At 44.6% G+C, this 27,425-nt stretch overlaps 2 protein-coding genes across 2 annotated transcripts in view; both read right to left on the reverse strand.

Annotated features, from left to right (window-relative positions):
• ptprn2 (protein tyrosine phosphatase receptor type N2) overlaps positions 1–27,425 on the reverse strand; it is a gene marked incomplete at both ends in the record, with an annotated part of 271,437 nt that overhangs the window by 38,666 nt on the left and 205,346 nt on the right. The gene's annotated exons all lie outside the window — the stretch shown is intronic.
• LOC308174203 (piggyBac transposable element-derived protein 4-like) lies at positions 23,846–25,917 on the reverse strand. Its single transcript, XM_080549285.1, has 4 exons — positions 25,722–25,917; positions 25,491–25,575; positions 25,152–25,372; positions 23,846–24,991 (listed from the first exon to the last, which is right to left on the reverse strand). Exons 1-4 carry the CDS (start codon positions 25,803–25,805, stop codon positions 24,722–24,724), a joined length of 660 nt encoding a protein of 219 aa, XP_080405411.1. The 5' UTR covers positions 25,806–25,917; the 3' UTR covers positions 23,846–24,721.

Consider the following 27,425-nt stretch of genomic DNA (forward strand, 5'->3'; position numbering starts at 1 on the left):
TCCAATCATAATGCCTTTGAGTGTGTGCTTCACTATACTGTACTTCACTATAAGAGAATAGAAAACCTGTTGAAAACAACATAGTTGGACATAATGTTCACATTCCCCCCCAAAATGACAAAACAAAATGGTGTATCTATTAGTTTAAATTCACACTTGTGTTTTTACAATTGTGTTCTCAGCATGGTTCTTATCTCAATCAGAGATAAAACTGCAATTAATTTTGAAGGCATGAAACAATTAGACAATACATCAAGTCACACATGAGAGATGCCGGGGATATATGCACTGTGGAATAGCAGGGGAGCTGTGAGGTAGCTAGCATTCATAACAGTGAGGTAGCTAGCATTCAGAATTGAAACCCCCGACACAAGAGACTTACTAGGCTGTAAGGCTGTGATACTGTGTATGACAGCGGAGGGACAAAGACAACTGTTCAGAGGACGGCTCACAATGACTTATTGGATTCAATAAGACGTCTCCTTTCTATCCACTGTGTGAAAAAAAAAAACGGTTCATTTGAAGCTGTGTAACCTTGGCACTTTGGGTTCAAAGTTAAATTACTTTTAATGTTTCATAATTCTACAAGCACTTTGGCATGGTACTATATGTGTTCAGGCTTCGGTTCTCATCCAAATGAAAATGATTGAGAGAAACTGAAGAGTGAGTGACTAGGTTTGATTTGCAGTGGACTATGTAGTCATGGTTATCAGATCATAACCATACATCATTATGATTCAATTGTAACCTAAAGGGGAGTATGAATGGTTACATGCTACCTCTGAACTCCTTGCACCACACTGAGCCCACTTGCACATGCACAAGATGAAGAGTTCCATCAGCTAGTGTGTATGTCAACATATAGTACATCTGTCACTACTCTGGGTTGGGGATGGTGGAGTAGGGTCATATACGATTAAATGCATACAGCCATGGCCACTTACATTCTCATCAGCATCTTCATTTAACGGAACTGGTGGGAGCTGTCGTCTCCCCTTACCCCTGCCATCGCCATGGCAACGCCTTCCCGACGAGTGTATGGATGAGGCGTGTGTGAGAGTATGTGTAGGGTGGGGTGAGTAGGGGTAGCTGGACACACGCCTTACCTCTTCTCCCTCCTCTGCCCCTCTCTCTCTCTCTCTCTCTCTTGCGGAGGGATTCTTGATCCGTCCCCCTGCCATCTCACATGACAGGCGGGTGTCTGGACTCAAGGCAATCACTCTGATTTTACTGTTTAATTACCGCTAATCTGAGGAGCCGCAGCCCATGCTAATGAAGCCACACCAATCAGCTGGGGAGACACAGGGGCCTCCGCGTCGCCCTGTGCCACCGTGCCGACACCGTGTCTGTGCTATCTGTGTCTCACGCAGCTTTAAAAGACTAGTCTGCCTCGGAGCCAAAGCAGCGCTGCTTGTCTAAAAACCTCTGTGAATTCATGATGAGGGTGGTTGTACAGCATCAGGAACACCAGGCTGTTTTGTTTTCCCATCTCGGTGCCCACCTCCTCCAACAACACCATGTACAGATGATCAAACATTCTGAAGGCAAAATTAATTATGATTTATGTCAGACTTTCTATGGCACTGTAGCATAATCACATGTTGAGCAAGTCATTATTGTAAATGCATATAATCAATCTTGCCTATTTGCTCTTGTAAATGTAATTATGCTGTAGGCCTGTTTGGAAGTCTAGAATGTTTAGATTTGTCTTGAATGTGTGAGTGTGATGAAACATGATTGCTTATGTGTTGTTTTGTGCATGTGGTTACCAGTGTGTTGTTTTGTGCATGTGTTGTTTTGTGCATGTGTTGTTTTGTGGTTACGAATGTGTGTGCTCGTTTTTTCTAGGGATGTTTTTCAAACTATGTATATGTGTGACAGTACATGCCGGTGCATATATAATATACCGTACAGTTATATTTGTATGTACATACGCATTCTGTATCTGTGATAGTTTGTGCTTGTGCCACGTTTGTGTCTATGTGTCTGCATGTACCCCCTTTACCATGTGTTCCAGTTTGTGTATTCTGTAGGGTGGTCTGTGAATATGTGCAGTATATTAGTAAGTGTGTGAAATCCCAACTCTTCTATATATTTCTTCAGTTTACTGCATAATGTCTGGAGTTAGTATGGATTAACATACAACATCCAGGTCATACAAAATGTTCATGGTCAAAAGCACATGGGCTCGCAGAGAACAACATTTCAGCCACTGTATCCTTTCTCTCACTGATCTACAGGATGCTCCTTTACCATCTCTGATATAAAGCATATAACATCTGAATATATATATATATGTTTGTTTCAGGGTGTTATATATATATATATATAACACCCTGAAACAAACAAACATCAACACTTCACTCTTTGATCAAGTCCTAGGTTTTACTGTAATCACTCCTCATCAGAGGAACATTTTAATAATAAAAAAGATTTGGTCTGAGAGTCATGACAGGTTAAAAGCTTGGAATGGAGAGCGGTTGTTTTTTTCCAGGGGTAATTGCATGTGGCATTTGAATGCAAAATGTCATGTCGTACCTAAAGGCTATTTTGGTACAGCATGTGTAGGCAGTAAACAAACATTCAGTACAGTACCTACAGTATGTAGGAGTTGTACAATAACAATATGCTTGAAACACTGCTCTATTCCCAATTAGTCAAAACAAACTATGCATTTTACTTCACAAATAGGGTGGAATCCGTCATTTGCGTAAATCGTCAATTGATGATTGATGAGGAAATGTGCATGTTTTAAATTTAGAGTGTGGACCTCGAGTTAGGATTCCACTCTAGTCTCTACCTTCCTGATACCTTGCGTTCATGATCAACCCATGTAATTATCTTCAATGGCAGAGAACAAACTTATGTCTAACTTACAAACTTATGTCTAACTTACAAACTTATGTCTAACTTAAATATCATCCATACAATACCCTCTAGTGCACTCTCATAGCTTGAGCAGAGAGACAACACAATGTCATTTAATTGTACTTCATCACTGAGACAAAGTCAAAGTCATCACATGGAGGGGGCAGGGCATTAAAACTCATACAACACGCCATTTGTCCTTCTGAAGATGAAACCAGCAATTACAGCCAAATGTGTCATTACAGTCAATTAAAGTTGATACAACAGATCATTACATTTCATTTGCTGTGAAGGGAAGTGCGTTCTGTACAGGGCTATCTGGGCAACAAATCAATTTACTTCGTTAGCCACAAGTCAAAAATGCATTAATTTGTGAGAAAAAAAAACAACAACATTAATTTGAGTCTTGAATTAAGTTTGTTATTTACCTAGAGCAACATGCAGAACCTAGGATAACATGTTAATCAATATCAAGTAAAGGGATTAAAACCCCCACTTCATTACCTCTGCAGTCTCTTGGCCTTTCTACTGTGTGCTTATATATTATGCATGTATTGATTAACTTAAAGGGTTACACCATTTTGACTAGCGAATGACTATTCCAACCTATGCCTATTTCAGTTCACAGAATCGCAGGTACTCGCCGATATTTCGTTTTATTTACAAATGCTGTATAAAGCTATATGAATGGACAATATTTCAAGCCTACAGTAAACGCTCTGCTTAAATAGAGCCATTTAGAAATGTAAACATTTTTTTTGTTTCTTTAGGGTAGCTAGAAACAAATCATTCTCAATCAGGGATATTGATCTGGTGTAGTGACCGCTCGCTAGCAAGCAGAGTATTCGTAATTCACGGCGTTCCAGCCTTGTATAAAGCACTGTTGATATGTTTGTGTTTACTCAATCACCCAGGATGCTTAGCGGGTGATATGACGGGATATAAGTGGGACAGAGAGGAATGAAAGTTTGTTGTTGTCAGTACGCATGCAGAGAGTGAGAATAAAGCACATGATTGTTTTTCTACCGGCAAACCGACTACATCGTCCTGTTATTGCCGTCACTCCTACATTGGTGACCCCGACGTGATATGACAACAAACGCAGTTTCACTCAAGCTGCCCGTTTTTTGGGAACAAAATGCCATTGCATGGTTTGCACAAGCTGAAGCTCAATTCGCCCTCAGGGATATTACCGTGGATAATACCAAATACTACTACGTGGTAGCAGCTCTAACCAATTCAACGGCAGCGAGAGTGGTGAGTCTTATTGAAAACCCACCGGCACAGCACAAATATGTTACCTTGAAGGCGCACCTCATCGATACTTTTTGTCTGTCTGAATCTGAACGTGCACGCCAGCTCCTCTCTCTCCCTGGGCTCGGTGACACAAAACCCTCTGAACTGATGGACCACATGCTAGCTCTGCTGGGCGACCATCAGCCGTGTTTTCTTTTTAAAGAGCTTTTTCTGCAACAGTTACCAGACCAGGTTCGTTTTTCAATGGCTAATTCCATCAAAACAGACTTTCGTCAGCTAGCCAAGGAAGCGGATATATTTTTCTCAGCTGGGAAGAAGTGTTTTACAGCCACCATGGATGAGTTTGGGTTCCAACCACTGTCCATCTCCGCTACTGCTGTGGCCCGACGGGTGAGGCCGTCGGGGTTGTGCTTTTACCATATGAAATTCGGGGACAAAGCTAAGAAGTGCCTGCCACCATGCAACTTCAGTATGTCGGGAAACGCACAGGCCGCCACTCATTAGCAGCTGTGGGTGCCGGCCATTCTGCAGGCTTGCTGTACGTCACTGACTCCCTCTCCGGCCGCCGTTTTCTGTGTGACACAGGTGCCCAGGTGAGCGTGCTGCCTGTATCGGCAATAGACATTAAAACAGCGAAACGAGGACCCTCCCTTGAGGCTGCCAATGGCAGTGCTATCGCTACCTTCGGCAAGCGCACTGTGGGTTTGTGTTTTGCTGACCAGCGTTTTACCTGGAGTTTTGTGTTGGCCAAAGTGTCTACTCCCCTCTTAGGCGCTGACTTTCTCTGCGCTAACAGCCTCCTGGTGGACGTGGGGAACCGCCGACTCGTCAACGCTGAGACATTCGGCTCCTTGTCATGTGAGCGCAGTGACGCAGCCACAATGAAGCTGTCCAGTGCTGTCTCGCCGGCTGACGATTTCTCTCCTCTTCTATTGGAGTTCTCAGACATCACAACACCTACCTTCTCGGCTGCTACCACCAAACACGGCGTCATGCATTACATCTCCACGGAAGGCCCACCAGTGCATGCCAGGGCCCGTCGCCTCGACCCACACAAGCTCACCATCGCGAAAGAGGAGTTTGCAGCCATGGAGGCACTTGGCATCATTCGCCGTTCTGACAGTCCTTGGGCCTCGCCTCTCCATCTCGTTCCCAAGTCCAACGGAGGCTGGCGTCCGTGCGGCGACTACCGGCGTCTAAATGATGTCACCACACCTGACCGTTACCCCGTTCCACACATTCTAGACTTTTCGGCCCATCTAGCGGGCGCGTCTATTTTTTCTAAAGTGGATTTGGTACGGGGATACCACCAGGTGCCAGTTAGCCCTCAGGACGTCCCCAAGACAGCGGTTATAACACCATTCGGACTTTTTGAGTTTTTGAGGATGCCGTTTGGCCTCAAGAATGCTGCCCAGACCTTTCAGAGGTTGATGGACGCCATGCTGGGCAACCTCCCTTTTGTGTTTGTCTACCTAGACGATATCCTGGTAGCTAGCACGTCCAAGGCAGAGCACCTATCCCACCTCCGTCTCCTCTTCAGTCGCCTCCGGGATTAATCATCAACCCAGCAAAGTGCCAGTTTGGACTGCCTGCCATGGATTTCCTCGGCCATCACATCACTACTGCTGGGGCGGTCCCGCTGCCATCAAAGGTGGACGCTGTGCTGCAGCTCCCACGCCCTACCAGCATTAGAGCTTTACAGGAGTTCCTGGGGATGGTGAATTTCTACCATCGATTCATCCCCCAGGCTGCCCACCTAATGCGACCCCTGTATGGGGCTCTCAAGGACAAGACCCCTAAGCACATCATCGCATGGTCCGACGAAATGTCAAAGGCATTCTCAGACACCAAGGAAGCCCTCGCGAGCGCGACCATGCTGACTCACCCCGTGCCTGAAGCTTCCGTGGCCTTGACAACTGATGCCTCAGATTATGCCGTTGGAGGCGTTTACGAACAGCTGGTCAAGGGGGTTTGGCAACCCCTGGCATTTTTCAGCCGACAACTCCGCTCCAGTGAGCAAAAATACAGCACCTTTGACCGAGAGCTCCTCGCTCTGTACTTGGCAGTCAGGCACTTCCGTTTCCTGCTGGAGGCTCGTCCATTCACAGTTTTTGTGGACCACAAACCCTTGATTTTTGCCATGGCTAAGGTGTCGGAGCCGTGGTCTGCCAGGCAGCAGCGTCATCTGGCTTATATCTCCGAGTTCACTACAGACATTCGGCATGTGGCGGGGAAGGACAACCCCGTAGCTGACTGCCTCTCTCGTGCCACTATCGGGGCTGTCCACCTCGGCATCGACTACGCCCATATGGCTGCGGATCAGGTTTCGGACCCAGACATCCAGGCATGCAGGACTAAAGTTTCTGGCCTCCAGTTGGCGGACATCCCCTTCAGTGACGACGGCACAACGCTGCTTTGTGACGTGTCCATGGAGCAGCCGCGCCCCGTGGTTCCACATGCATGGAGACGGCAAGTTTTCGAGTCCATACATGGCCTCTCACACCCAGGCAGGAAACCTTCGCAGCGCCTGATTGCGGCGAAATTCGTCTGGCCCAGGATGAAGGTTGACATTGGTGGGTGGGTCAGGACCTGCGTGCCATGCCAACGTGCGAAGGTCCATCGTCATGTTAAGGCCCCGCTGGAGCGGTTCACGGTCCCGGAAAGACGCTTCGACCACGTCAACATTGATCTGGTGGGTCCCCTTCCCGCCTCCAGGGGGTACACTCACCTTCTGACGATGGTGGACAGGACCACCCGTTGGCCAGAGGCCGTCCCACTGACGGAGACTACCACAGCTGAGGTGGCCCGCGCATTCATCAGCACCTGGGTCTCCCGGTTTGGGGTCCCCTCAGACCTTTCCTCTGATCGGGGGGCCCAGTTCACTTCTGGCTTATGGACTTCCATTACTCAGCAGCTGGGTGTCTCCCTCCACCGCACTACGGCTTACCACCCACAGGCCAATGGCCTGTGTGAACGTTTTCACCGGTCCATGAAGGCTGCCCTTAAAGCCGATCTCCGGGGCGACGGCTGGGTCGACAGGCTTCCTTGGGTGATGCTGGGACTCCGTACTGCACCTAAGGAGGACCTCCTTTCGTCCTCTGCTGAGCTGGTGTACGGCCAACCCCTCCGGGTTCCGGGGGATTTCCTCCCCTGTGCTACGGTCCCCTGGTCAGCACCAGAACAGCGAAGTGCGCTGCTGGACAAGGCCAAGTCCTTCCGGCCGATCCCTACCTCATGCCACGGCGTTCCTAAGGTACGTGTCCCGCCTGATCTGAAGGCAGCGGGGTATGTCTTTATCCGCCAAGACGCCCATCGAGCCCCTCTGCAACCGCCCTATGATGGTCCCTACCGGGTCGTGGAGACAGGCGACAAATCCTTTATTATCGACATGGGGGGTAGTAAGGAACGCATCTCGGTGGATCGCCTTAAGCCAGCTCATCTGGACTTGGACCGTCCCATCGAGGTGGCCCACCCGCCCCGCCGCGGTCGCCCCCCTGTTAAAACAGTCCCGACCCTAGCTCCTGCAGACCCCCTGCCCTGCCGTCCGAGGCCGGCCAAACGTCCGCCTGTTGTTTTTCCCCGGCCTCGGTCTCCTGTGCCTGCTCAAGGGCGCCAGAGTCGCTTTGGGCGAGTGATCAGAGTCCCTGACCGTTTTTTGGGGCCGGTTCTTGTGAATTCTGGGGGGACGTGTGTAGTGACCGCTCGCTAGCAAGCAGAGTATTCGTAATTCACGGCGTTCCAGCCTTGTATAAAGCACTGTTGATATGTTTGTGTTTACTCAATCACCCAGGATGCTTAGCGGGTGATATGACGGGATATAAGTGGGACAGAGAGGAATGAAAGTTTGTTGTTGTCAGTACGCATGCAGAGAGTGAGAATAAAGCACATGATTGTTTTTCTACCGGCAAACCGACTACATCGTCCTGTTATTGCCGTCACTCCTACACTGGCATATTAATTTCATACTTCAATATTTATTTTTCTTGATTGGATAGCGTAAATATATATTTAATAAAATATTTCAAGCCGGCAATATCAGGCTATAGTGTAGAAATGACAGTCACTCTGCCTGAATAAAGCCATTTAGGAATTGAGACTGATCATTTGTTTCTTTACTTAAGAAGCATTCACATTGAGTGGGGTATGTAATTAGCCTACTTCAAAACAATCCTTTAGGCGTATTTCAGCCATGGCATAGACAAATGAAACCAATTAGCAGCATGCGGCTTATTTTGACACAGTTGTATACATGTTTAGACATACAAGAGACTTGTGCCAATATTTAAAGCCACCAAAGTGTGCAAATATCAGTCACTTCACTTAAAACAAATAAAACAAATAAACCCAAAGGAAGAAACAAATAAAAAAAAATATATTTTTAGACCTTTACATTGAAAACATGGCATAAGATAAGATATATCTGGGTGATCGAAATGGGAGTAAAAATTATTTAATAGTAGCCTACTCCTTATAAGTAACCTACTAAGGAATAAGCTTGCTACTTTCATTGGCTTCTAATTGATGAATTTTCAAATTTGAGAAGAATATTCATTTATGGCTTGCTTTATCAGTCATATACACTCTGAATTCACAGAGTGTATTAACCATCGTCCAAATACTGTAGTCCTTCACTAAGTGGTTTTTGCCTATGGATAGTCCACGCAAAGGAAGGCCCAAGCTGTAATCTCTGAATATTTTTAATTTTTTTGATTAATAGTTTTTATTATTTTCAATAAACAAACAATGAACAGACATCCATCACAAGTAACAGTTGACAATAAATTAAAAAGACAGCAAATAGACACAACAAAACATAATGGTGATGTACAGAAATGTAAAACTACAGCATTGTCTAACAGCCATACTTATAGCAGTTTACTTTTTTCTTTCCACGTTTTACATATTGGAATATTGCTATTTACATGAGCTGGACTTGCCATTATTTCTCAATATATGAGTGATACTGCCCCCATTTCAAGCGATATTCCTCCACCTTATCAAGCAGCCTATATGATAGTTGTTCTAGGGCAGCCAACTGCCCAAGAGAAGTGTGCCACAGAGATGGTGCGATGAGGCCTTCCACTCTTTTTTTCTTTTTCTTTTTTTTTTCTCCAGATTTTATCCCTTTTTCACCCAATTTGGTATCCAATTGCACCCAACCTAGCATCCAATTATCCCCTGCCTATTGCGTAGGATCCGCCGCACGACCCCGTGGCCGGCAGCCCCAGAGGAGATCGCCAGGCAGACTAGCTGACTGGCTGACTGGCTCCTCGAGCCCGACACCGTTACTCCAGCACCAGACGGGGGCGGTGTTGCGCGACGGATCCTTGTCCGGAAATAGTCCTATACCCCCCTTTGGGAGCGGCCGCTCAATATGCCGCTCCCTGTGTGCCCCGGCCATATCCGGGTCTGGCGAGACCGGGATTCGATCCCAGTCCCCGGTGGGCAGCTTGCACTAGTGGCTAATGCTTAGACCGCTGCGCCACCGCGGGAGGCCTTCCACTCTTTAACTAATAGTTTCCGTCCTAGCATTAAAGCAGTCTGGATCCAATTGGCAAGTGGTGGAGTCACCTCACTTAATGCTGTGGGATCACCCAAAATAAAAAGGTCCAGCCCCTGCTCATCGACGGAGAGAGCGTGGAGAGAGTCTCAGCCCTCCGATTCCTGGGGGTGCACATACAGGATGACCTGTCCTGGAAGAACAACACAGCAGCCACCACCAAGAAGGCACAACAGCGGCTCTACTTCCTGAGAGTCCTCAGGAAGGAACACAACAAGCAGGAGATACTGTTGGCCTTCTACCGCGGCGGAGTGGAGAGCATCCTCACCTACGGCATCTGCAACTGGTTCTCCAGCTGCACAACCGCGGAGAGAAATGCGCTACAGAGAGTCGTGAGAACAGCCCAGAAGATCACCGGCGCCCCCCTCCCCTCTCTGGAAGAGCTGTACAACACACGCTGTCTCAGGAAGGCCTCCAAGATCTCCAGAGACCCAACCCACCCTGGGTACGAACACTTTGCCCGGCTGCCCTCGAAAAGGCGGTACAGGACCATGGCCGCAAGGACAAACAGACTGAAGCACAGCTTCTACCCCAGGGCCATCCAGGCCCTGAACACAGCAAAGACCTAGGTTCTGGGCCCTGGACAGTCTGGACGGATTGATGGCAGCTGCTGGATTGAAAAAATCAGGTGTAGTGCTGAGGCACAAATATGTACATTTCAAGCCTACAAACTGCGACACTTTAAATGAATGTGCAATAACACTATGTGCAATATGACAACCCTAGTCGTCTATCTGTACAGTATAGTATAGTGGATAGTGTACATAGCCTTTATTTATGTAAACCAGCTCCTTTCCCTTCTTGTTTTTTTAGTTTTTTTTTTCTTTCCTAGCACCAGGGGAGCCACCCCTCCTAAATGTCGTTGTTTGGTACCTGTACTATAGCAATGACAATAAAGACCATTCATTCATTCATTCATTCAAAAAGACTGGGGGTGAACGGAATATCAAGGCCGACAATTTTTTCCATAAAACCATGTATGGCTAGCCAAAACTCCTGGGTTTTTGGACATCCCCAAAGCATATGCACTAGAGTACCATCCTTGTCCCTGCACCTCCAGCACTCCGAACTGTCAACCAGACCCACTCTATGTAGCCTGGATGGTGTCCAGTAGATTCTGTTTATAATCTTGAATTGGATCAATCTCGTTCGCAGTTCCCTTGACATTTTTTGCCATTCGGCCTCTGTAAATGATACATTTAAATCTGTTTCCCATGTTAGTTTAAGGGACCATAATATGTTTGAGTCTGAGGCCGCAAGGATCCTCGAATAGTAAGCAGAGGCTTCATGACCTAGTCCAACATTTTTCAGAAACCATTCAAGTGTATCACCACTAGGTGGGGCAATTGTGGGGGAGCCAAATGATTGCACCAATAAGTGTCTTAGCTGCAAATACTTCCAAAATGTATTGTGTGGTAAATCAAATTCCCGTCTAAGGGCCTCAAAAGATTTTAGCGTTCCATCCTGATATAGGTCTCCTAGAACTTTGATATCTTTTTGAAACCAGGACTTCTAAAAGAAGGGCGATTTATCTATACACAGCTTGGGGTTCAGCCAGATCCCAGCAGACTGGTGAAGATAGGGGTCAAATTTAACGATGTAAGCAGCTCTCTTCCAAACCCATTGAATATGGGACAAAATAGGGTGCGATCGATTCTCTTGGGCTAGTCTGGCCGTAATACAGCACCTGAGTGCCAGAGGGGTGCAGATGGTACTTTCAATATGGAACCACGGGGGGGCTCTCTCTGGAGGCAGAGTCCAGTGTGCCATGTGCCTGAGAGTGAAAGCATAATGGTAATATAACAGGTTAGGAACACCAAGACCTCCTCGGTCTACAGGCCTCTGCAGTTTCCGCAGGCTCATTCTAGGACGTTTGTTTTTCCATAAGAATTTATTACAAATTTGATCAAATTGTTTAAAATAGTGTAGTGGGATTCGGACTGGGAGAGCTTGTAACAGGTAGTTAAATTTAGGAGCTGTGAGAGAAAAAAAGTGTGGAATGTGAGAGAAAATTATTATATGTAATAAGCTACATTTAAGAATCAAAAACATCATCTTGGGTTGAATGTCTGCAGCAGACTGTAGAAGATGATTTCCTGTTGTCACACACAACAGAACCAGTTTCTCTACTTGAAGCTTGACATGGGCTAAGACAATAGACACATTTACATGATTACAAAGACCTGATTGCCCTACCATCTAGAGCAGTTTATGACCTTTGTGTTGCCCCAGACCGAGTACTCTAAGACCAGACTGAACCAGTTGTGGCCATTGTGTTGCGTTTTCACCTTTGTCTCCATGAGAGAAAGTGGGGGCCGCTTCCCCCCTAGCCTTCATCATAATCATCTTCATCAAATGTACAGGTCCACACCCATTGCTCATGATTGGTCTAAACCTCACCTGAGGGCGGACCCCTTACCTGAAGGTACCTGTTTGTATAAATACTCAGATGAAATGAATGATCTTGACTTTTACGAGGAACTTTGAATCGTTCAGATGCGTCTGACGAACCTGTAAACTTCCTCCTTCTGCAGAAGAATATTAAATATCTTTTCTTATACATCTTGAAACGAAACAGGCTGCCATTATTGAATAATTTGCTCTTACAGAGCACAGGTCATCTTTATTATATTTACTTTGCCCCACATGGAGAGAAATAGTGGAGACCACCGCTCTACATCTGCCCGCAGTTTATCCAATAGGGGAACAAAGTTTGTTTTAACCAAATCAGCCAGTAAGGGGGGGAATGTTAGGCCAAGATATCTAATGCCTTTCTTAGGCCAAGAAAAGGTGCCTGCTTGAAAGAGGGATTTGGGACAATATGGCGAAAGAGGAAGAGCCTCCGACTTTGTCCAGTTCACTTTATAACCTGAAATAGATGAAAACTTGTCAATAATTCTAAATAGGGAGGAGAGAGAGCGTTCTGGATCTGAGACAAATAAAAGAATGTCATCCGCATTTAGCATCAGTTTATGACATCTATCACCGATTTGAATACCTGGAAACGTGGGGGGACGTTTGTTTTTCCATAAGAATTTATTACAAATTTGATCAAATTGTTTAAAATAGTGTAGTGGGATTCGGACTGGGAGAGCTTGTAACAGGTAGTTAAATTTAGGAGCTGTGAGAGAAAAAAAGTGTGGAATGTGAGAGAAAATTATTATATGTAATAAGCTACATTTAAGAATCAAAAACATCATCTTGGGTTGAATGTCTGCAGCAGACTGTAGAAGATGATTTCCTGTTGTCACACACAACAGAACCAGTTTCTCTACTTGAAGCTTGACATGGGCTAAGACAATAGACACATTTACATGATTACAAAGACCTGATTGCCCTACCATCTAGAGCAGTTTATGACCTTTGTGTTGCCCCAGACCGAGTACTCTAAGACCAGACTGAACCAGTTGTGGCCATTGTGTTGCGTTTTCACCTTTGTCTCCATGAGAGAAAGTGGGGGCCGCTTCCCCCCTAGCCTTCATCATAATCATCTTCATCAAATGTACAGGTCCACACCCATTGCTCATGATTGGTCTAAACCTCACCTGAGGGCGGACCCCTTACCTGAAGGTACCGGTTTGTATAAATACTCAGATGAAATGAATGATCTTGACTTTTACGAGGAACTTTGAATCGTTCAGATGCGTCTGACGAACCTGTAAACTTCCTCCTTCTGCAGAAGAATATTAAATATCTTTTCTTATACATCTTGAAACGAAACAGGCTGCCATTATTGAATAATTTGCTCTTACAGAGCACAGGTCATCTTTATTATATTTACTTTGCCCCACATGGAGAGAAATAGTGGAGACCACCGCTCTACATCTGCCCGCAGTTTATCCAATAGGGGAACAAAGTTTGTTTTAACCAAATCAGCCAGTAAGGGGGGGAATGTTAGGCCAAGATATCTAATGCCTTTCTTAGGCCAAGAAAAGGTGCCTGCTTGAAAGAGGGATTTGGGACAATATGGCGAAAGAGGAAGAGCCTCCGACTTTGTCCAGTTCACTTTATAACCTGAAATAGATGAAAACTTGTCAATAATTCTAAATAGGGAGGAGAGAGAGCGTTCTGGATCTGAGACAAATAAAAGAATGTCATCCGCATTTAGCATCAGTTTATGACATCTATCACCGATTTGAATACCTGGAAACGTGGGTTCTCTCCGGATAGCCATTGCTAACGGTTCTAGAGCGACAGCGAAGAGCAGGGGGGAGAGGGGGTCCCCCTGTCTCGTACCCCTACCCAGCTCAAAGGGAGATGACATAATGCCATTGGTAAGCACTGATGCCGTGGTGTTGGTATATATAAGACTAATCCAATCTATAAACGTCTTGCTGAAACCAAAGCATTCCAGGGCGGAGAGCAAGTATTGCCACTCCACCCTGTCGAACGCCTTCTCACCGTCCAACGAGATGGCAGCCATGGGAGAGGCAGTCCCGAGTGGCCCACATAATATTAACAAATCTCCTAACATTGTCTGCCGAGGAACGGGAGCGTATAAAACCGACCTGGTCAGGGTGAATCAAAGAGGTTACCACCTTATCAAGGCGGTTAGCCAAAATGTTTGATAATATCTTACTAGGTTAAACTGATAGGTCTGAAATTCTTACAATCTAAAGGGTTCTTCCCTTCCTTCAGAATAAGGGTGATAATGGCCTCCGATAGAGTGGGAGGGAGTCTCCCTTTGCCAGGGCTTCATTATAGGTGTTTAGTAGTAATGGAGCAAGTTCTTTGGAGTAGGCCTTGTAGAACTCGGCCGTGAAGCCGTCTACACCTACTTGAAGGTAGGTGCTTAATAACGTCGACTATCTCCTCAATAGTAATGTGTGAGTCAAGACTCTCGAGCTGGTCCTCAGATAACGATGGAAGATTGAGAGTTGATAAAAAAGAAGTGATGTCTGTTTTGTTCACCTTTGACTCAGAAGTGTAAAGGTTTACATAGACGTCTCGGAATGCAACATTTATTTCTTTGGGGGTCATAAAGAAGATGCCCATCGCCCCCCCTAATGGCTGGAATAGTGCTCAGTGCTTCTTTTTGTTTAATATATCTGGCGAGTAGTCTACTGGCCTTATCTCCCTCCTCAAAATATTTTTGTCTAGCCCGAAAGAGACAGAATTCTGCCTTTTTGGTCATAATTGAATTAAATTCAAATTTGAATTTAGTCAACCTGGTAAGATTGACAGATGATGTATTTTTTTTAAACTCTGACTCTGCGACTTTGATCTGTTTCTCTAGTTCCTGTAGTTTAGCATAGTTTTCCTTCTTTTTAAACGAAGAATGTTGAATTATATGACCTCTCGAAACAGCTTTCAAGGCTTCCCAGGCTATCCCTGCAGATGGGGCTGTTGGTAAATGTGTTTCTATATAAAGCTCAATTTGTGATCTAAGTGATTCCTTAAAAGTCTCATCCAATAAAAGACTTGAATTTAGTCTCCATCTAGTCGACCTATTCTGCCTATTAACGGACAGTATATGGAGAAATATTGGACTATGATCCGACAAGATTATATTGCCGATGTCACTCGATGCTACAGCGGCCAACAATGACTGAGAAACCAGAAAGAAGTCTATCCTAGAGAAAGAACGGTGGGGGGAAGAGAAGAATGTATAATCCCTTGAAGACGGGTTTTGTAGCTGCCAGACATCCACCAGACCAGACGCCATGGACAAATCTTTGAGCACCATATGCGCTCTAGAAGTGCGGGTTAATGGAGAGCTACGATCCAACACCGGGTCCATTACTTCATTAAAATCGCCACCCATAATAATGGGATAGTCTCCCATGTCTTTCAATTTCTATTCAAGTAGTCCAAAAAATGCAGGGTCATCTACTGTATATTTGGACCGTACACATTTGCTAGTATGATATGGTTACCGTGAATCTCACATAGCATCAGTAGAATTCTCCCTGCCTCATCCGTACTCTCTCTTAGACATTTGAATTGTAGTTGCTTATTAATTAATATTGCCACCCCTCTGCTGTTACTACTGCCACAAGCCGCCCCCACATAGCCCACCCAGTCACAACAAAGTCTCCGGGATTCTTGTACTAGTAGGTGGGTCTCCTGCATAAATACTATGTCACATTTCTTGGCTTTAATAAAAGTTAATACTTTCTTTTTCTTAACTGCATTACGAAGACCTCTGACATTCCAGCTCATGATCTTCAAACAATTTTTACTACTAACTGATATGATGAAAAGTGAATGTTACACAAGTCCTGCTGTAATTTCCATAATAACAACTTTCTTAATGTCAACTCTATTCTTGACATCACCAAATAATGAGACAACAAACAAGATAAAACTATACATACAGTACATGCAATAAACACTACAAATATGTGTCTGTAGAGACAGACACATAACCCACCCTCAGCTTGGTCCGTGACTCTCTAAATAACAGCTGCGCAAAATGAGCCCATCTCCTCTCTACCTGTCTAACCCAATCACACGTCATAATAATAACAACGTACACACCTCTTAAACTGTATAGCGGTGGTTCAAACATTGAAACGGTCTGGTATATGAAGAAAACAAATTGCTGGAACCAAAACACCCATGCTCAGGAGTCAACATAATGGGCGAGCCACTTACATAGGCTATAGGCTACAGTATAACGCTATACATTAACAAACTTCACATCCAAAGTTTAACATCTCACCTGCCCCCCACCTCCCCCTGCCCTTCTCTCGTCTCACCTACACTCACTGAACCACAACCATCGCCTCACTGCTGCTGCTGCCACCAAGGCAGGCATTCTCCGCTGCCGCCGCCACATCCATCGAGGCTCCCAGCAACATCAACACCGGACTCTACACCCCCCCCCCCCTCCCCGTTCGCTGACTCTGTGTTCCATGTTACTTGTTGTTGTTACTTGCTGTTTTTGTGTGTCCCCATGTGTATCATATATTGTCAGCGTCTTTGAGCCTTGGAAAAGCGCTATATAAATTTAATAAATTATTATTATTATTATTAACATCCATAGACGGTAACCCACCTGTTGTGTATGCAAAGTATAGGCTATATAACTCTATGCATGGGCCTATACATACTGTATATAGTATATATATTAAAAGAAAGAGAAGAAAATAATAAATAAAAGGGTTAGGGTTAGTAAGTAAAATAAAATACGTTGGTATGTTTCACATCCAGAATTTAACCTTTAACATTTAACAGTGTAAATCCGTAACAATATCAGCTTAACATCGCCTCATATAAAGAGTTTACTAACCTCACCCCCGTGATTTCTCTGAGGCAGGCTACTAATCGTAAACCCAGGGAAAAAGGAACACAAACACCGCGACAGTCATCACAGGGAGCGAATGTAGTCCATTGCCCCTTTGTGGTCGTCAAATCGGCGCTTTCCTTGCTCCGAGCATTGCTGGATAATCCAGAGAGAATTTGACGCGTTTATCATGAAGCATCTTCTTGCACTTGTTGAACTTCATGCGCTTCTCAATCAGCAGCTTGGAGTAGTCGGCAAAGACCATAACGCGGTGGTCCTTCCAGGTGACTCTCCCCATCTTACGTGCAGCCTCACTGATGCGGTTCCGACCCTGGAATCTCAGGAATTTGGCGATGATGGGTCGCGCTGGTAGCTGTCGGTTATCTGGACTTTTGCGCAGGATATTTGGAGTCACGTGACGTGGTTGACGAGAATGGCGGCATGAGGAAGAGCTGCGCCTATCCCTGCTCATAATTAGCTGTGAAACTCGACAAAGAGCCCACTTTTTTATTTTGTTACCTTGCTAAAAAATGGTATTAACATCCAGTGCAATAATGCATAAACTAAGAAGCGCCTCGGTTGCCCCTAAAGATGACTCCAGCCGAGACAAAGCGAACGAGGTGGCTGGCGCTAGTACTAGCCAAACTCACGATACTGCTAGCAAAGATACACGTGATGACAGCTTCGGGTTACAACAAGTGCCACCGATAGCAAATTATCTGAAATTGTTAACCGCATTTCTCAAGTTGAGAGCCGTCTAATCCTTCCTGGAGGAGGCTAACGATCGCCAGCAGGCTAACGCCCCAGCGACAGCCACAGAAGTGGAGGCCCTTCGGCAAAAAGTTGATGACATCGAGAACAGGGAGCGCAGGAATAACTTACGTTTCATCAGAGACATGCGTTTCTTAAAACTGCGAGCGCAACGTTTTTTCACCTACTTTTAGCGCGACGAGGTGTCGAATCACACGACCACTCTTCACAATGGGGGAGTGTGTACTGACGCACAAAGATCGCTGGATGGCGATGTCACACAAGAAGAGAAAATGACAAGCTCACTACCTCTAAAAATGCATAAAGTTCCTATGCGCAGAGAAGCAGAGAAGCGGGGAAATTATTAGCGCAATCTGATATGAAGCTTGAGTCAGCTGAAAACGAACTATGGAACAAATGTAAATATAAATGGAGAGGAGATTGATTGAGACTGCGGGAGCTTTACTAACGAATGAAAGTTGATAATCATTATTAAAAAAGAATAGTAATAAATATTGCAATATTGTGTTATCATAATTATGAGCTTCACAGTGATAAAGTCTGTTTATTTGTCGTGAACTTCGCCGGTAACGTCAGCCTGTCAGCCTCTGCAACTGCTCACAGGGGTTGTTATATGTGATTATATGGAATGGCTGAATATATTCATTCTTTTTATTTTGATTACATTATATAATTGTATTTGGTATAATGACAAATAAACTTGAAACTTGAATGATCTCACAGGAGCGCGTACCTGCACGGAGCGTTCATGTGCCGCAACCTGTTAGTTTCACCTATACTGTATTAGTGAAAAGAGCTGAAAGAAAATACATGAAAGAAATGAGAGAAAGAGTACAGAATGATAAATCATTCAGAATGTTATTGGTTTTAATATTTCACAACCTGCCAGAAAAGGAAGCACGCTCCCTCACACACCCAGCCCATAATTTTTGATGCCGCTAATGTGTGTAATGAAAAGTGTGACAATGTTGAAAGACATGATGTCATAATCAAAATATAAAACCTGATTGGATAAAATAAGATTCTGTTGTGATTGTGTTGACATTGTTGTGATGTCAAAAGAAATCTGGGTATGTAATGTGTAAAGTGGAGAGGAGATTGATCGGGACTGCGGGAGTTTTCATTACTAACGAATGATGGTTGATTATTATTATACAAAAATAATAGTAATAAATATTGCAATATTGTGTTATTATAATTATGAGCTTCACAGAGATGCACAAGCCTGTCGTGTTTATTTGTCGTGAACTTCACGCCGGCCGTAACAATCTGAGTCTCAATCTCAATGGCATTCAATTGTCAGGATTCATCTTTGATAAACAATGGCCTACTAATTACATCCCATTGAGTATGTTTGCATATGAACACACTTATTCCTATGTAGCCTATTGCATTATTTTCATACATAATAGTACATTCAATGCGCAGCTTTCCGAGAGCCCATCAGAGTAAAGTAACATTTCTATAAATAAAGATCTCACATACAGTGCCTTTGGAATAGTAGAGGCTATTATGTTTATAATCAAGTGCATTGTAGCTCAACGACTACAGACCGGTTGCCCTCACTTCACATACTATGAAGACACTGGAGCGGCTGTTTCTGAGACATCTGAGACCACAGACTGAACATGCACGCGATCCCCTGCAGTTCTGGTACCAGGAAAGAGTTGGTGCGGATGACGCTGTCCTCTACCTCCTTCATCGTGCTTACTCCTACCTGGATGAGCCGGGAAGTCAGGTGAGGAGAATGTTTTTCGACTTCTCAAGTGCCTTTAATACCATCCAGCCTCTTCTACTCCGAGTGAAGCTTTCAGGTATGGGGGTTGGGGTATGGGGGTATGGGGGTTTCAGGTATTTCAGGTATGGGGGTCCCTCCATTACATCCTGGATCATGGACTACCTCACTGGACGGCCACATTCAGTCAGGCTGGGGAACTGTGTCTCGGACACATTAGTGAGCAACACCGGGGCTCCGCAGGGAACTGTGCTGGCTCCCTTCCTGTTCACCCTGTACACGTCAGACTTCAACTACAACTCAGAGTCCTGCCACGTACAGAAGTACTCTGACGATACAGCCATAGTGGCGTGCGTGAGGGATGGACGGGAGGGGGAGTACAGGGACCAGACAGGAGCCTTCAGCGTCTGGAGCGAGAGGAATGGTCTGCTCCTCAATCCAACGAAGACCAAGGAGCTAGTTATAGACTTCCGCAGGTCTAAGCCGACTCGGTTGCCCATTAACATCCGGGGCGAGGATATCAAGGTGGTGAAGACCTACAAGTACCTGGGGGTGCATCTGGACGACAAACTGGACTGGTCCGCCAACACAGAGGCACTCTACAAGAAGGGCCAGAGCAGGCTGTACTTCCTAAGGAGACTTAGGTCTTTTGAAGTGTGTGGAGAGATGCTGGCCATGTTTTACCAGTCTGTCATGGCCAGCATTCTCTTCTACGCTGCAGTCTGCTGGGGTGGAAACATCTCCAAGAGGGATACCGGACGGCTGGACAAGCTTGTAAAAAAGGCGGGTTCAGTGGTGGGAAGGAGCCTGGACTCTCTGGGGACGGTGGTGGAGAGAAGGACTAGGAGCAAGCTGCTGTCCATCAGGGACAATCAGAACCACCCCCTCCATCATGTCCTCGCTGGGCAAACCAGCAGCCGCCGCAGAGGGCGGTTCATGTCGGTACGCTCCAGGACGGAGCGATATAAAAAATCATTTATCCCGGCTGCACTAAGACTGCTCAATGGCAACTAAAATAGTAGTCAGGGTCAAGGCTCCTGAATCTGTATTTATTTATTTATTTTAATCATCATCATCACTTTTTAGTATTTTAATATAATAACTATCCATCTTTTTATCCACTTTTCTATCATGATCTCACAGTTTTTTTTATATACTATACATGGCTGGCCCAGTATTGTTGTCTGTCCTTTATGTTGTGTTGTCACGTGTTGTTTTTAGAGAGTGGCGTGGCAAAATGAATTTCCCCACGGGGATAAATAAAGTATAATTGAATTGAAGTATAATTGAATTGAATTGAATTGAATTCAATCCCCTCATGTCTTTGTCTATTACAGAACAATCGTTTCTCGACTGTTAAGAACAGAATATACGAATGGATATTCGCAGAGATGTGCCAATGGACATAAACTTCCACCGCTTGTCAGACCGACTGGACCGTTTCGGGTTGCATCCACACAGCCATGAAGAACTTCGATCTGATCTTGTCCACAGTCTTCAAAACTTGGTGAGAGTTCTCGATACTATGTGTAGGCCCTTTGCAAAGATGCTTGCAAAATGAAACCCTAAATATTTACATATTCATAAAAGCACAGCTTTTCTATGATGTATTTTTAGGATGCTGATGACCCACAGGCAACGCAGGCAGGCAGCTGAACAGAGCCACTGCCCCAAGCACGTCTCAGAGAGCCACTGCCCCAAGCACGTCTCAGAGGGAATCTGTGAGAGGGGTGCAACGGTTCAGTTGGCCCATGGTTCAGTTGGCCCATGGTTCAGTTGGCCCATGGTTGGCCCATGGTTCGGTAGGAACCTCTGTTTTTGGGGAGAAAGGTTTTGTCGATCAACATACTATTCACGGGACTGTGGTCTGTCGATACACATTGTGCTTTGTTTTTGGGTAAGTGAGTTACATGCTACTAAGCTGTGTGTATGTTCACTAGGCTAAACAAACAAGTTTCTATGTTTGTTGCCAACACACAAAGGCCCAATCCCGATTCCCTTCCCTACCCCTACGGCTCGTTTTGGAGTGCCACTCACTTTGGATCCAAGGCCTCTGAACAGAGCCACCAGCCGTAGTGGTTGAAATCTTTCTCGATGAAATGGGACAACCCTTCAAGACCCTGATACGTCATCAGTAGTGTCATAGAAAAGCATTGACGCTCGTGATTCATTCACAACTTCAGTTTTACGCTATCAATCGATCAAACAAGTCATCAAATAAATAAGAACAATGCTATATTATCAGACCATGACAGAATAATGGTGCTCTGTAGGCTATCAACCTGTGCTCCCTGCCAGTCTGCACTGATATAGGACAACAGTGCAACAACTTTGCGGCTGAACTTTAGTTAAATTTCCGGCGTCATATGCCATCAAAGGGGAGAAAATATGACATGGAAAAATGCATGATTATCATGCACAAATCAGCCTTAAAATATGTAACGTTAGATAGATAACGTTAGACAGGGAGTGCAGATTTATTTTTATGGTGTTCCGTTATAGTGCCGCTATACAGCTATAGCATCATATACCATCAACGGGGGGAAATGAGACTGATTGTTGATGTTCTGAGAGCCAGACATGCCAAATGCCTTCTCACTGGGAGCTGAGGTAAAAGAGTGGCAGCATTACTAGAGGGACAGAGAGCCAGAAAAGTCCTTGTCCTCACTAAACCTGACAGAATGCCTCAAGCATGCTGCCAAAGACATCTTTCCAAATATCTGTGATCTGTTGAGGATTAGCTGTACTCTTCCAGTTGGAAGTTGTGAGGCAGAACACTCATTTTCTTGCCTACGACGAGTCAAGCCCTACCTGACCTACCTGAGCAACAGACTGGGAGGTCAGCTGTCAGGACTCACCCTGATGGGAGGTCAGCTGTCAGGACTCACCCTGATGGGAGGTCAGCTGTCAGGACTCACCCTGATGGGAGGTCAGCTGTCAGGACTCACCCTGATGGGAGGTCAGCTGTCAGGACTCACCCTGATGGACACAAGTCACAGCATGGAGACAGATGTTAAAACAGTCATTCACATGTGTATAGAGAGGAACAAACAGAACAAGTTTAACAGTGGCTTACTGCCCCAGCAGATTTATCAATCTCTTCATGAGTAAATGGTGCACACTTGCCAGTAACAGTGTTAAGTAACAAGCAGTGTTTAGGCGTGGTAGTAACAGCAAACTACATCTAGGTCAGTGGTGACTTTTTCACATATGTTTCTGCATTGTTTCTGCATAGAATACCACAGTTAAACTGCTTGTGGAATATATCCGTATAGGTTCTCCATCCACATATTCACAAGCACCACTTCATTTGGAAATACTGGCCTGATTTTGTTCGATATTATTCAGAGGACATTAGAACAGCCATGGGTGGGGTTATTTGACCCTGTGAGTAAACAAATGTTATATCTTTGCACTCGATCACATTTCAGGACCCTCCTTTCATGACTTTTCCTAGATATGTGCGGATAAATAAAGTTATTTCTTCTCAGAAATTCTGAGTTTTTTCTCCGAAATTATGCTATGGTAGTGAGGCCAGTTCTGTTCCACCCCTCTCTGTCAATAGATATGCTATGAGTGGGGAAAATGGTTGTGCGCATGCTCAAAGCATGCTTCTCCATTGAGTCAAAGGCAAGCTCAAGGGGCCAAGCTCCCCTGGCCCCATGGTCCCTAGTGGTTCAAAAAGGTGCTGGAACCAGAGAAAGACAAAATGCCTGGAGTTTACGTGGTGTCATCAACGGTTCAGCTAGCTAGTTGGCTAGCAGGCAAATTCATAACAACCTGTCCTCGTTTGACCTTGTAAGTAGGGTTGCCACCCGTCCCTTAAAATACGGAATCGTTACGTATCTGACAGTTAAAAGATGCGTCCCGTTTTGAACCAATACGGAACGCTGTTTGTTTTCTGTATTTTCAATCCACCCGCATTGCGTGATTCCTCCAATATATCATACAGAGCTGCCAAGTCTTTTATTTAATAAATTCCTTTAAATAAAGCTACCGGACACGAGTTTCGTGGCATCTTTCTGCACGCGCGTTAACTTGAGTCTGCAAGCGGGAGGCGCGCGCTGCTGGAAGAACCTGTGCTCACTCGAGCTGCACGTAAGTCTTAGAACGTAGCAAGCAGTGTTGCCAGATTGGGCTACTTTTGGTCACACTGGACCAGTGATGCCGGTAACGCGATACTAAGTAACGTGTTACTCTAATCTGATTACTTTTCCCAGTAACGAGTATTCTATCGCGATACTATTTCCAAATCAGTAATCGGATACCCTTTTAGACCTAATTTTATATTTATATTTTCATATGTTCATATTCCGGAATATGGCATTCCGATACAAGAACATTTTTGGTGTTTTCATATTACATCACAGAGCCAAAAATGATATGACCATTTTAAAGAGAAGAGCTAGTACTTTTAAATGGTATCAATGTTTATTTTATTATTTGAGAATAACTATCCTTTATCCAGCAGATTTCACACAGCAATCTTTACAAAAATCTTCTCCGGCTGCCATACTCCATCAGAAAACTGCATTTTAAACCATTTTACTTACAAGCTTGAAGGAAAGTTAGAGGGTATGAGGCATGCACAATTCTGTTGGCAATTCAGAATAGAAGACAGGTTAGAAATATCTTATATTGTTCAAGAGTAATGACCATTCTAGTGATTAGTGACATGGAGGAAAAAGAAAATCGGAATTGGGTTTTATAGGTTTTTAGTCAAGAATAAAAGTATTTTGTAATGTTTTGGCTGTAAAAATGTCAGATAATGTCCTGTGAGTAAATGCCTTTGCTCCTTTTGTCAGGATTACTTCAGCTTTCAATATCTGACATTACTGAAATGTTTTGAGGGAAGAAAAACACAAAAACGGAATTGATTTTAGAGGGTTTTTAGTTAAATTAAATTGACTATATACAAATAATTAAGAACAGACTATATACAAATAATTTAGAACAGACTATATACAAATAATTAAGAACAGACTATATACAAATGATTTAGAACAGACTATATACAAATAATTAAGAACAGACTATATACAAATAATTTAGAACAGACTATATACAAATAATTAAGAACAGACTATATACAAATGATTTAGAACAGACTATTATACAAATAATTAAGAACAGACTATATACACAAGCTATGCCTCACAAGCAAGATCCAGGTGTTAGTCAACAAAAACAAAGGCCCAGGCCTAAAAGAGAGTGAGATGGAGAGCTCTGGTGGACGCCCTATGCCCCTCAACGGGGTGAAGAGGACTAACTAACTAACTATATACAGACAGGCCTACTGTACTCAGTCGTGGTACAGAGTGAAACAGTTCCTGTCGAGTTGAAGGCAGAGGCCCACACCACACTCTCTACATCTCCAAGGAGTGTTTCTTTTGCACAGAGTGCACCTCTTTCTCCCCAGGGTGGCTCTCACGGTCTTGCCCTTCCCCTGACCGTCGCTCACAGGGACAGGGAAATGGCCCTGGCTGGGGATCCTCTTCGTCCTGCCATGCAGTGGCACTCCCAGGAGCTGGGCAGTCAGCTGCTCCTGGAAGTCCTGGCGTGTCATGTGTCCCTGAAACAAAATCAGAATCAGATTTACTCTTGCCGGGGGTTTTCACACATACATGTAATTTGCTTTGGAATGTTGGTGCATAACAATAAGTAGACAAGCATACAAAAGGTGCAAGGACAAGACAGGACAGTGCAAAATACAGAAGAGTACAATTACATACCTCCTGCTTGCTTTTACATAGCTCCTTGTGGACTATGTAGCTGTTTGTCATACTAATGTCCACAAAGTGCTGGAACACAGTAATAGGCCACCGCCTGGTTTTGCGGTGGACAGAGTTTGTCCCCAGCATCTGGTCAGATGTATCAACACCCCCCATGTACTTATTATACTCCCCGACAGCTGTGGGCCTGGGGATGGGGACCCTCTCATTTTGTCCATCAGCTAGATAGATAGGAGAAAAGGAGGGTGCACATTGTCACAATGGTAATTCAATGTGTTTTGCTCCTGTCATGTATTCATCAACTGACAAAAAGGTTACATTACAGCATTATGTCAATACCTGTCTTCTGCCAGCGCAGTACCGTCTCGCCAGTGTAGACTGGATGGACATTGGTGCACATGGACACCTCTCTCGTGTCCATCCACTTTAGTAAAGTAATGTAGATAATATAACATAAGATTATAGCTTGAGTCTCATTCATCCCGAAGGAAAATATTATGCGAGTTACCCAAAAAGTTAGGCTACAAATGTGTTAGGCTACAACAAACAAACAAACAAAAAAAAACTCACTCTGACGAAATCACGTCCCCGTTCGCTGTCGTCCTGGATAAATCGAGATGGAGGTTTTGACACCCTCAATGATTTCCGAGACATTTTTAATAATAATAATAGTACTTGTTTACCCTCGAGAGATAGCAAAGACTATTTCATCGTTTCCAAAGCTTCAGAATAGGTTAGGGAACAATTTTTACGATAGAAAACTTTTTGTAAAACCTCCTCCATTTTGTAAAACGCCTCCTCCGCCTTCACTGTTGTGTATGGACTCTGAGAATGTCGTCACGTCACATTTTACCGTAATACCCTATATGTTGGTTGAAGTGCAACATCTCAGCTTTCAGGGACAGTTGGATTTTTTTCGATTGCACAAACCGTTTAGAAATTACGGTAATTTCAATGTTGTGTGCGGATTTGTGCCGGCGGCGGTACATTTCGGTGCAGAAGGGTTTTAAAGTTACTTATTCAAGTGACTGTGCGTTACTATTGCGTTACTACCTCATAACTTAGGCTAAATGCAGTATTTCTTTGTAATGTTCAATAGTAAACAAACATGTATTGCTTTTCTCGCGTCTTGGGGAGTGACGTCAGTGATCACGTTTTCAACACGAGGTGCAGCAGAATCGCTCACGTGTATCACCACGCTGATTGCACAGTGTAAACAGAAGCGTATAGCGAGAACAGAGATATGCGTTAAATAGCTGGAAATATAGGGATTATTTTGAGTTTGTGTCAGCAAACGATGACAAGAACATAAATGTTCGTTGTACACTCTGTGCTGGAAAGAAAATATTGTCCTGTGGTAAAACCACAACATCAAATTTAAAGAAACATTTGGAATCTCAGCACAGCACAGTCAAGCTCGCGGAGAAAGTCCCAGAGACCGCGGCCTCGACTTCTGCGGGAGGTCCCACACCGCTCAAGCAACAAAAGCTGGACTTCAGTAGGCCTACAAAATCACAACCTGTAAGTGTGGGAGAGTTGAATAAATTGGTCGGGCGGTATGTTGTAGAGGAAATGCTGCCCATAAACACAGTTGACTCGCCCTCTTTCCGTGCCATCATTAACAAGATCCCCACTACTACCAATGCCGAGCTACCTCACAGAACATATTTTTCTTCGTACTTGGAGAAGGAGTATGCAGAGATGGAAAAACATCTGAAGGCTGCGCTGAACGAGGTCGACTATGTGTCAACTACAGCGGACATTTGGACAGCTAACAATAGGAGCTATATGGGAGTAACGCTCCACTGGATTAGTAGATCCACATTAGACCGCAACAAGGCTGCATTGGCGTGTAGGAGAATCCGCGGTAGACACACGTATGATGTTATTGGTGCAGAAATCGAAAACATTCACTCTTCATATGGACTAATCAACAAAGTAGTAGCAACAGTGACAGATAATGGATCTAACTTTGTCAAGGCATTTCAAGTCTATCAGCCTGCTGTCACAGAGTCCGATGATGAGACGGTGGAGGAGGCCACGGATGATGTCACTTTTTTAGATGTGTCAGAAATCCTATCAGCTGAGGATGATAGTGATGGCCAGCTGATTCTTCCCCCGCACCAAAGGTGTGCTTCACATACCCTCAACATTATTTCTACAAGTGATGTGGAGAAGTACATCACTTCCAAACCAGAGAGCAAGGCTGTGTATAGGAGCAGCACAGCAAAATGCACAGCTCTCTGGACGAAAGCAAGCCGATCTACCGTTGCG

Source organism: Nansenia antarctica, assembly GCF_963989245.1.
Source record: "Nansenia antarctica genome assembly, chromosome: 19".
Classification (NCBI taxonomy): Eukaryota; Metazoa; Chordata; class Actinopteri; order Argentiniformes; family Microstomatidae; genus Nansenia; species Nansenia antarctica.